The sequence below is a fragment of the Brassica napus genome, chromosome A6, assembly GCF_020379485.1.
Source record: "Brassica napus cultivar Da-Ae chromosome A6, Da-Ae, whole genome shotgun sequence".
Classification (NCBI taxonomy): domain Eukaryota; kingdom Viridiplantae; phylum Streptophyta; class Magnoliopsida; order Brassicales; family Brassicaceae; genus Brassica; species Brassica napus.
This window is the reverse complement of record NC_063439.1, coordinates 8,334,674-8,345,433: the sequence shown is the minus strand read 5'-3', so window position 1 is coordinate 8,345,433 and position 10,760 is coordinate 8,334,674. Positions and strand designations below refer to the sequence as shown.

Here is a 10,760-nt window from a genome sequence, read left to right as displayed (position 1 = left end):
GATAATAACATAACTTCTAGTGAAGACTAAGGGGGTGATCATTTATTTTATTTTAATTACCAGTTATGTGGTATTGAATGTAAATCGTCGTGATTCACCCTAGGACTTTTTCAGCCATACTGTCGAGTCAATGAAATTGAGAATGTATTGACTTGGTTTCCAAAACAAGAAATTAAAATATTGAACAAGAATAAAAGTTGCGGGGCCGTTATGGAAAAGTAGTAAAAGTAGGGGGATTGTCTGGAGAAATGAAAAATATTTGAAGAAGGTAGGGCAGTGAAGACACGTGTATAAAGGCGGAGAGGGGAAGAAAAATCCAGAGGATCTAGCTTCAAGGGCTTCACATCTCTCTTCGTCGACGGTCTATCTCTCTCTGGATTCTCCAAACTCATCTTCTCTTCTTCAATTCCAACACTGAAAAAGTTTTAGGGTTTCTGGATGAGAACGTTGATGATTGGTTCAATCGAAAAGAGCTTTGATTAATTTATTGGGATTTTTAAAGGGTAATTGGACGTTTCCGAATTGAAAAAATTAAATAAAATTTTATAGATTTGAAAAGGAAGCGAGCGAGTGTAAAGTGTAAACTATGAGGGCATTGCACAAATCCAAAAGGGTCTCTTGGCCCCCAGATTTTAAACTTTGTCAGGTAAAACAAAAAAAAGACAAGAGTATATGGTTGATGTCTCTGTTTTTGTTAATTAACTGATTGCAAATGATGTCTGGAATTGCATAATAAATGTGCTGCCTTTTTCTTCTGTTGTTCTTACGCTCATGATAATGATTTGAGCAGCAAGAGACTTTGATTCTTTATATAGTGTTTATACATGTGCTCCATTTTTCAAGGATTTTATGAAGTTGATTAGTTAAGGCTGTTCTGGATTATTAAGTTATTGTCTTTGTTTACTCTCTTTGGATTGTATATATTCATGTTTTTTTTTGGTGTGTTGTCATTCCTCTTTGAGGTCTATACGAGATTCTGACTGGCTTGATTTGATCAATATTTCCCTGTGATTATTGTGCACATGTTGAGCAGGTACGGCTCTTCATATCAGAGGATTCACCTTCACAAGTTGGATCAGAATCTCAAGACCACTTTCAAGCCAAGTCATCAGGGGCTGCACATCTAAGTGATGATAATCTGCCACCTGGTTTCGGTGGAATGCTTTCTCCAAATGAGTCTCAGATCAAGTTATCAGACATCCCAGTAATTAAGTGGAATTGCTCTAACCGGGTGAGCTTATTGGTTTCACTCTTAAAAGCCTTGTTTTTTTCCACCACCAGAATGGCAATATATTTTACACTTATAGTTTATTAACTGTCTAACCAAACCGCAATGATCCGTTAATTTGATAAGCATAGAAATAATATGGTGGTAAGTAAAGTGATTTTAGTTTGTATTTATTGTTAAATATAGTTGGGGATGTTCATATGTTTAGCGATCTATATGGTAGTGAGGTATGCTTAACCTGGAATAACATGCGCTCTTGCAGACTCTGCTAGATGATGAATGGAGAATGGTTGCAGGGGACGAAAGCAAAGAAGCTGAGGCGCAAAACCAGAGGGAACTGAGAGTTCTTGAAGCATTCTATCCTGGCGCATCATCTATTCCTCCTAAGTCCGGATCTATCCCCCTACATATTCTTCTAACACATACATTTTTTGCATATCTTTTTTCTGACTTGGGTTGGGTCTTTTCTAGCCCTTCGGTTCCAGCTGATGTTGACACCTCAGATTATGATGATCAGCAAACCCTTGTCATACCCATTCTAGTTGTAGAAGATGACGACGTGGCGACGGATACAGCATCTGAACTCCCAACCCAATCTGGCGTGGATGTGCAATCAATAACCAATGAGAACACATCGACTTCTTCATCTCTCCCTGCAGCGTCAGAAATAATGGCTGCGTTATCTGCACTTTCAAATAGCAAAGAACAAGGCGGCAGCATGATAGACAAAGATTTGCTTATCAAAATCCTAAGCAACCCTAAGATGGTGGAGAATCTTGTTACAAACTGTGGTAGTAGTGCAGGTTCAGTCTCCTCCAACGCATCTCATGAAGCCAAAGGAGTGGTAGCCACCGCCACGACACCTGCCTGTTCAAATGGACAATATAACCCTCAGCCAGCGGTAGCCCATATTCCTCCTCCCATGGTCTATCTTCCTCCAGCACGTTCAAACCAGTCCAACTATGGTGCACCACCACCACCAGCAAAAGATGCTAGTTATTACAAGAGCCTGATACAGCAACATGGAGGAGAAAGACAAGAGGCGCCGCCACCGCCAGTGCAACATCTAGGTGGTTATCGTTACAGCCAACCTGGAGCAGGAGGAGGAGGACCTAACCCTGAGATAGTTAGCAATAGGCCAAGGGATTCAAAACCCAAGATAATGAAGCCGTGCATGTACTTCAACACCTCGAGGGGTTGTCGCAATGGAGCTAACTGTTTATTCCAGCACGATGCTACAGCAGCTTACCAGCCGAGGAATATCAACAACAATCCTGAGATGCAACGTGCAAAAAGAATGAGATTTGACAGGGTCTGAAGCAGGAGTTGGCAAAACCACCATCATCTTTTTGCCTCCTTGATGTTAGCAGCAGAGCAGTTTTCTTCTTTCCTTTCTTGCCTAGCTTTGCTGCTATATAAGTTTCAATTACTTTTGAAATTATTTCTTGTTTTGATAAAAAAAAAAATAGAATTAATCGGCTGAGTACCTTTCTTGAGATGATTTTCAATGCAACTCTTATCATTTTTAGGAAACAGAGTAAAAGCTAAACTATTGATCTATTTATCCCCTTTTAAGACCAACACATCAAAGCTTACAAGTTGTAAGTTACAACAAGATGGTTCTCTCTTTTTCCTTACTAAAATAACCTTAAAATAGTTGCAGGTTGCAAATCGGAACAACACATCAAACGCTTACAACAAGATGGTTCTCTCTTTTTCCTTAACACATCTAATTTAAATATTGCTACATCATTTAGAAACAGAAGACTTGAGATCATTTATGCATGCGCTGTTCAAAAGCTTCATTCCTTCTTCACTCATCTGCTCAACCTCTGTTGGCGACAATATCCTTATGCACCTTACACATCCCACAAACTCTCTGCACAAGAGATAAAGGGTATTAAAAAAAGTGAGGTTACGTTCAATGGATTCACAGAAAAATGAGAGGATGACTTACTCCCATGGATCATCTCCTACAAGCAGAACATCACTCTCATAATCAACATACACAAGCTTCCATCCTGAGCTTTGCGGACGAGTGAGTAATCCTTCAAGTCCAAACATACACTCTATTGCAGTTTTTAACTCATTGTAGTCTCTAAAGCTTGTGACATCAATTGACCTCCCAACTGACCCGGTTTTTTGAACCTACCAAAAACCAAAGTTCCATGTCATATGATGATCTGAGAAAAATGTAATAGCTTAGTGGAAGGAACAAGAGTTGGTTGGTTACCTTAGTGTAGGTTCGGACACGAGGGGTTGCAGCAAGTTTCTGCCATGAGCCTTTACAATTCTGCTGCAGCAGACTAGTATCATCAAAATCAACATTGCTTGAAGATGTACCAGTAGTTCCTCCAGAGTTATCTTGGCGAGAAATGGCCTTTGAGTCTGCAAAGCTAGCAGATGTGATCTGTGATACATCTTGCGCGAAGCTAGTGTTGCTATTCCCGACCAAACAATCAGAAGGGTGATGATTCTGGAAATCGGTTTCTTTGATGGCACAGAAGTCATCAAGAACTGTGTTTGAGAGTGGAGGAGGATCTAGAATGTTGCTGGTTGTGCTATCCTGACAACCATAAAGGTCCTGCTGCATCAAGGGACTGAACTGGTCAAACTTTAGCTGATTGTCCCACACATCGTGAAACAGCGGTGAGTTTGTTGAATCAGGCAACACAACAGCTGAAGAATCCTGGGAGGTTAGCAGTGATGGTTGCTTGTATGATCCGGCAAGAGACTGGAAGGATGAGACTTGTGATGTCAGCTCTTCCGTTTCCAAGAAAGAGAATCCGTTTATTGGATCAGACTGTGGTGGGTATATCTGTTGACTTGTGTCAGGACATGGATCAGCTTGTAATGGAGACAACGCTGACTCATTACACACAGCGACTGTTCTCACCTGGCTAGCCTGTTCCACTGACTTCTGCTCATTTCCATGGTTGACTCTCCCAGAGCTGCAACCAGAGAGAGTCGGTTTTGGAGGAGCACTCATACTCTGAAACAGATTCTGTTCTTGGCCACTTGTATTGGAAGTAGATGGGTTCACAGTTAACTTGCTTTCTGGTTGCACCATCTCAGATACCATTGGTTGCTGCTGCATATTCATATCTCCTAGTAAACCTCCATGCCCCCTTAAAAGATTCTGCTGCATCTCAGACATGAAAGAGGATGCATTCTGGTTGTTGTTGTTGTTGTGAGGTCTCATCATCATTCTCATAAGCTGCTCTGAAGCCATGTTTGGGAATGATGCGTAAGGCAGAATCCCATTTGTGGAATCACGGATTAGAGGACGTTTGATCAAGCTTCCCCATTCGGTTTCACCTGCAGCTGCATATCTCAAAACAGTTAATGATGCTGTCAAAACAGATGAAAAGAGATCACACTTGTCTTTTAAACTTACCAAAGTAAGATGGATGGAGCTGACGTTTGAGTCCTGAGGTGAGAGAAGGAAAAATGAAGAGACTCTCAGGTGTTTCAATATCCCATGGACTGACCCTAGTAGGTTTGTCGTTACATCCAGGCTCATCCCATTCAACTTGTAGGTTACGCCACTTAGAACCAGACCATCTCAAAGGATCCATATCGCTGATTCCAACTATGGTTCCCATGTATCTATATATATATATATTACACATCCAAAAACTTAACAACCAAAACCAAATTTGATAGGTAGATTGTGGTTATAGAGAGGATCACTTACCTACGTTTCCCTGAATCCTCAGTTTCAAACATCATTCCAAACCTCATACCAACTGAGAGCTGAGACCCACATATAGCCTTCCGGTACTTAGCTAGAGGGATTACAAACTCTGCTGGACACGCTCTGAAAACATACACCATAAGCTCTTGTTTAGTCACGTGAGAATATGTTTTATATATTTGAGAAGTGGAGATGCTTGTGAGCTAACCTTGGATTATAGAAAATCAAGAAAGGAGTGCGGTTTGCAGTTGCATGAGCCGCAGCAGCTAGAACACCGATGTGCATACTGTCTGCTGAGAGAACAGATGACGGAAGAGCTGTTTGTTGGCGGTTAGCTCGCCTCACACCAACCATCAGTTGAGACTTCTCATCCCTGATGAACAAAACAGAATCTCCAGCTCTCAGTCTCTTTGAGCCAACAAACAAACTCCATCCTGTTGTTAGGAGATGCCTCTTTGGCTGCCCTGAGAATACAAACAACTGAGCTCAATAACAACTGAATATAATACAATGAGAGACAAATCAAAGCTTTACCTCGATAGATATGGCGAAATGTCCAAGTATTCTCATGAAGATCTCTAACTACAAGCTCCTGCGTTGGTGGCTGTGCTGTGTAGTCCTGTAATGTATAATAATAATACATCACATAAGCAGCCATTGAAGAAAAAGAAACAAATGTTTTTTTTTCCTGAGGGGAAAAGAGTGACTCACCAACGGTGGGAATAGCTTCTCTGCAGCTCTACGTGGGACAGAGAAACCTCCATGTGTACTTGTATCACTAGCAGTAAGCGTTTTGCAGAAAAACTCAGCTGGATGCTTGCTTCTGTTCAATAGTCCAAAGTCTGGTGCAGGGAACACATCTCTCTCCTGATGCACAAAACCATTTTAAAACACATTCTCTTTAGTAATGAGTTATAAGAAAAGGAACAAAAGGCTTGAACTTACAGAGTGAACAGGTTGTAGACTCATCTGAGCATAAATTTCGTCACTGTCTTTGTCTGCCTATCAAAATGAAACAAAGCTCATTGTCAGGAGAAATTAAAGTTGTTTCCAGAGAAAGTTTTTTAAAGAAGCATACATGAAGGGTAACATTATGGACTTGGCACATCAACTGAGATGGTAGATTTGGGTAGTTAGGAACTTGTGTTGTTGCAGACCTTCTGGTTGAAACAGCAACCTTATTCAAGAAAGTGAACCCAACATCAAACCTTGCAAGATCTAGAGAGCTACAATGTGTTTGTTGTTAATAAACACAAACAAAAAGTTACCTGTTCACTGTGACCTTGTGAGAAGTAATACACTAAGCTCCCAACTTGAGGAAGACAAACAAGAGGGCCTGCACAAGCGTGCCATAGCTCCGAGTTTATTACCGGCTTTCTCGTTCCTACCGAAACCAAAATTTTCAGGGCAAGTTAGTAAGACTTCAACATGCTAAAATAGAGTGAATTTTGAAACTTATTGTGTTTATTTATTAGGAATGTCATAAGAAAAGTAAACCCACAAAGAAAGTGTTTTGAGAGAATTTCTCAAAAAGGGAAATTTATGTCAAAATATTTAGGAAGAAAAGGAGATTAAACCTGACTGATCCTTCAACAGCTTCATTTCTTCAAGCAGAGAAGATTGAGATGTTGTTGTTGTTCCTCCGTTAACCAAACCATTTGTTTTCATCTTCTCCTCAACAGAAGCCATCATATAGAGATTTTTAATGTTCTGTTTTTTTTTGTCTCTCCCACACTCAACACTAGGCTTTAAGCGAGACTCGGACTATTTTTTTCTTTTAACAAAGTCTTCATTTTTATTATTTTTTCGTAACCAGGAGGAGACAAAGAGCTCTATTGAGCGCAAACAGGATACAAGATAAATCAAGAAACCAGAAGAATTAAAGACAAAGCCATGTCATAGAATCTGGTTCTTTTTGGTTACAGAAAACTCCAAATTCGAAGGACAAAACCCTTACACATGACAAAAGAAAAAGAACAGAGTAGGGGAGAGATTAAAGAACATACAGAAAAGGGACTACACACAGACAAGCATGTCTCTCTTGTGGGGGCTCTTTGCCTCTTCTCTCTCTCTCTCTCTCTCTTATTTTCTCTGAACAAATTCGACCCTTCAATGAAGAAGAGAAACCAAATGTGCCAACAGTTTCTTTCTTTTGTTTCCGGATGCAAACAAGCATAAGGAGCTGAGAGAAAAAGAGAAAGAAAAATAAGTTTCCTTTTCTATTTCTCTGAAAAAGCCCACATTTTGTTCTCTCTCTCTCCATTTTATACAAACGTATGAGTATAAAAATGTAATGTATTTTTTTTTTGCTTGGAAATGGGAAAGAGTGTGCAGCATGAGCATGCTCTTATCCTGCGCTTAAACTTTCTGTATATGGCGATTCCGTTGCAGCTTTAGACTCTCTAAACGAATAATATTCATATTCTATTGTTGTTTCTCATTAATTAAGATATCTTTTGTATTGTTAATATAAATGTACATAAACTAATTAATGTTACAACAGTTTACGTCAAAATTTAGTGAAGTAGAGATAGGAAGCACACGTAATCTCTGGTATGCACCGAAACGTAGTTGATTGTACAAGTACTTTAAATGCTTACTAGATTTTGACCCGCACGCCCGTGCGGGTGTATTTTTTTTTTAAAAAATATGATGCTATTTGATTTTTATGTCACTATTTAGGGTTGGGCAAAAAATTCGAATTCGAAAAATTGAACCGATCCCAATCCGAATAAGTAGTACTAAATCCGAACCGGAATTGATTAAATATCCAAATTATTCAAAATTTTGGTATTTGAAGAGCTGAAATCTAATCCGATCCGAACCGAAGTATTTTGGGTATCCAAAATAGATTTATATACTTATATATATTAATTATTTTTAGATTTTATATATATAAAAACATCCATAATATATATGATACTTTTAAGTTTGTTTAAATGCTTGAAAATATATACAAATAATCAAACGTAAATATCTTAAATAGTTAAAATGTACTCAAAACTCCAAAAATACTTAAAATAATTATTAATTCTCTATCCAAATATTTAAACCAAACCTATTTAAATTGATTATCCAAATCCGAACCAAATCCTCAAAGATCTGAAATGAACACGAAATCCCAAAAAAAACCCGAAAACGAACCCGAACGCCCACTCCTAATCACTATTATATATATATATATATATATATATATCCTATATGTGTCATCATAGGTTACAAAATATGTGTTATCATATAATTAATCATATTTTATACGTACTATCAAATAAGTTTTCTTATAATTAATAATATTTTATACGTACAATCATATAAATAATCACATAAATTATATTTTAAAATTTAATGTGAAATATAAAAACCATAATTTAAGTTGATGTTTGAAATTGGGCTTTGTATTGTATTTTTTTTATATATATTGAAAATATTTTTATAATAGTTATTGGAAAATATGTTAGTAAAACTCAAATTTTGAATATATGTTTATTTTTGAATGAATTTTTGATATAACTCAATTTTAAATTATTATTTTGATTTGAATATATATATCAAGTAACATAGACCCATTACTTTTTAATATAATATAATGGACTTCTAATTTTTTAGTAGCATAAGCCCATTATTTTTTTTTCTAACTTATTGTTATCCATGTTTCCAAACAGTACTATTTTTTAACTACTATCCATATTGCCAAACAATCTCAATGTGTACTTCAACTTTAATAATATAGATGTTATAAGCCATAACTAGATTTTGATCATGGTAAAGCCAAATATTAAATGAATATATATCTATTAAAATCTATTATATTATTATTATTTCAATCCGGTATAATGTTTTCATTGAGTTTTTATATTCGAGTTAAACTTGCGGTCGAACCAAGAGATCCAGTTACTCATATATAGTGATAATAGAATATAATAAAATAAATATGGTAAAAACATCTTAAAATAAAAAAAAAAACCGTTATTAACCCACTGATAAGAATATAATTTTGATTTTTGCTTTAGAATTTTTGATATATCAATATATATTTGACTTGCATAAGAAATATTTTTTGTACGTCAAATTTGAAGATTAATACCAACATGTTTATTATTAAATAACAAATGTTATTAAGTTTATTTGTAAGTATATTAACTATCAATGTACCAAAATAGTGAACCAATAATTAATTTTTTTTCTTTTTAATTTTATTAATAGTAACTATAATTTTTAAAAAATCAGTTTGAGAAAAATGTTTTATTATTAGAAATCTATACTATTTAAATAGTGTTCTATTTATATGTATTTATGTATAAAATGGTCTTCATAATTTAGGCTTTTAAAAAAAAAGAATTGAAAATGGGTCTGAAGTTAATTGGGTTTGTAATATTTTTTTAACTTAAATGGATTCTAACAGTTAAATTCGCTTTGTTAAGTTAAGGGTTCAAAGCCCACAGTAATATTTTTAATATGCCGACAACAAATAGATAAGATCTTTTTTTTATGCAGCAAATATCGTGTCTTTTTTCCTAGATCGAAACTCTAGAAGCTATGTACTTTAATGGAGGAATGTTCATGAATTAGTTTATTTAAAGTTTTGTATGTACACTTTTATATAACTTTCTCTTAGGAGTTTTAGGTATATCAAGTTTTTTTTGTAAATAATCAATCCAATCCGAACTTGTTACGTATCCAAATATTACATGGATTTTATAGATATTTAAATTATGAATTCGAACTCACCGAATCTAAAAGGAACCAATCCGAACTTGAACCAAAAAACTTCAAATACCTAGTTTGGTTTTTATACAATGATATTTAAAAGCATTAGGACATTGCTCTTTTTTTTTGAAAAAAAAAAGAGCACAGCTCGAGTCCTTTATAATATATTTTGGTATCACTAACTATAAATTATACTAAACTTTTATCATCTTTCGATGTATATAATATGTATTTTCTAACTCATGAATATATATATATATATTTTTTTGTTCTATTATCTTATTTTAATTAAATAAGATAAAATTAATGTTTTTTATACCAAGTCTGGAACGCGGTCAAATCGATAAACATGAATTTAATGAAAACTAATTGATTTAAAGCATATAAATTCTGAAAACCCCTATTAACCGCGATTCGGTATTTGTTGACCTGGTAAGAACCTAAAATAAATTAATTATATATTTATTTTTAAGTTAGTTAAAATTCTAATATACTTTTAATTGTATATTCTGAATAAAATAATTTGTTTGTGATTATGGATTGAGTCTTATATGTGTCAAGGTCGTTTAAGTTCTAATCATAATAGTAGTGATAATCCACCTTCATAGAAATAAATTTAGCCGTGATGAACTAGGATTAGTTCAATGGTCGTTTTGATTTATGCGTGGGTGATGAATTAGGATTGATTCAAACTTATTTATAATTTAGCTATAACATTAAAAAGCTAAGGGCCCACTATATATTTTGTACGTTCAAATCTATCAATTTGAAAAAGGAAATCTAATTTAATTGAGTATATATTTTGATCAACTAAAGCATTATAAAGTAAAACATATTTAGATTTAATGAATATATCAAATAATCTTGTTTAAGTAGATTTTTACGAACTCCTTCTTTTTTAATAGTAAATAGTATAGATGCACATATTTTTACAAGCTTGACACTTTTATTGCCAAAAGTGTCTTGCTTTTTCAACAACTTGGTTGGTTTTGTAACTTGAAGATGTATGTTTTTGATTATACAAAAACAATTATTCCCAGTATTATAATTGATTAAACTTTTTGACAAATTAGGTTTCTTTTTCCGTGGCAATAATAATATATACTTTTCCAAAGTTTTCTTTTTCTG

At 35.0% G+C, this 10,760-nt stretch overlaps 2 protein-coding genes across 3 annotated transcripts; one reads left to right on the top strand and one right to left on the bottom strand.

Annotated features, from left to right (window-relative positions):
* The first annotated feature begins 305 nt into the window (after window positions 1-305).
* Window positions 306-2,756, top strand: LOC106346988 (zinc finger CCCH domain-containing protein 6-like). The gene is made up of 4 exons (XM_013786471.3): window positions 306-646; window positions 1,034-1,231; window positions 1,491-1,615; window positions 1,700-2,756. Exons 1-4 carry the CDS (start codon window positions 587-589, stop codon window positions 2,544-2,546), a joined length of 1,230 nt encoding a protein of 409 aa, XP_013641925.1. The 5' UTR covers window positions 306-586; the 3' UTR covers window positions 2,547-2,756.
* A 10-nt stretch (window positions 2,757-2,766) lies between these two features.
* Window positions 2,767-7,165, bottom strand: LOC106346987 (auxin response factor 5). Of its 2 annotated transcripts, XM_048782506.1 has the most exons (13): window positions 6,932-7,139; window positions 6,503-6,593; window positions 6,194-6,309; window positions 6,004-6,102; window positions 5,871-5,927; window positions 5,637-5,792; window positions 5,460-5,544; window positions 5,134-5,389; window positions 4,926-5,048; window positions 4,626-4,837; window positions 3,462-4,552; window positions 3,186-3,376; window positions 2,767-3,107 (listed from the first exon to the last, which is right to left on the bottom strand). In XM_048782506.1, the coding sequence occupies exons 2-13, from the start codon at window positions 6,591-6,593 to the stop codon at window positions 2,978-2,980; spliced, it is 2,607 nt and encodes an 868-aa protein (XP_048638463.1). In that variant the 5' UTR covers window positions 6,932-7,139; the 3' UTR covers window positions 2,767-2,977. The 2 variants fall into 2 exon arrangements, with proteins under 2 accessions (XP_048638463.1, XP_013641924.1); XM_013786470.3 differs by having other exon boundaries at window positions 6,503-7,165.
* Between the last annotated feature and the right edge of the window lie 3,595 nt (window positions 7,166-10,760).

Excerpts from the sequence above, each read along its gene's own strand:
- LOC106346988 (XM_013786471.3), top strand. The coding sequence starts at position 587 with ATGAGGGCATTGCACAAATCCAAAAGGGTCTCTTGGCCCCCAGATTTT. Across the intron at positions 647-1,033 it reads CAGATTTTAAACTTTGTCAG|GTACGGCTCTTCATATCAGA; the intron begins GTAAAACAAAAA and ends CATGTTGAGCAG. Across the intron at positions 1,616-1,699 it reads GCATCATCTATTCCTCCTAA|CCCTTCGGTTCCAGCTGATG; the intron begins GTCCGGATCTAT and ends GGTCTTTTCTAG.
- LOC106346987 (XM_013786470.3), bottom strand. The coding sequence starts at position 6,617 with ATGATGGCTTCTGTTGAGGAGAAGATGAAAACAAATGGTTTGGTTAAC. Across the intron at positions 6,103-6,193 it reads CACAAGGTCACAGTGAACAG|GTTGCTGTTTCAACCAGAAG; the intron begins GTAACTTTTTGT and ends TTCTTGAATAAG. Across the intron at positions 3,108-3,185 it reads GTAGGAGATGATCCATGGGA|AGAGTTTGTGGGATGTGTAA; the intron begins GTAAGTCATCCT and ends TCTCTTGTGCAG.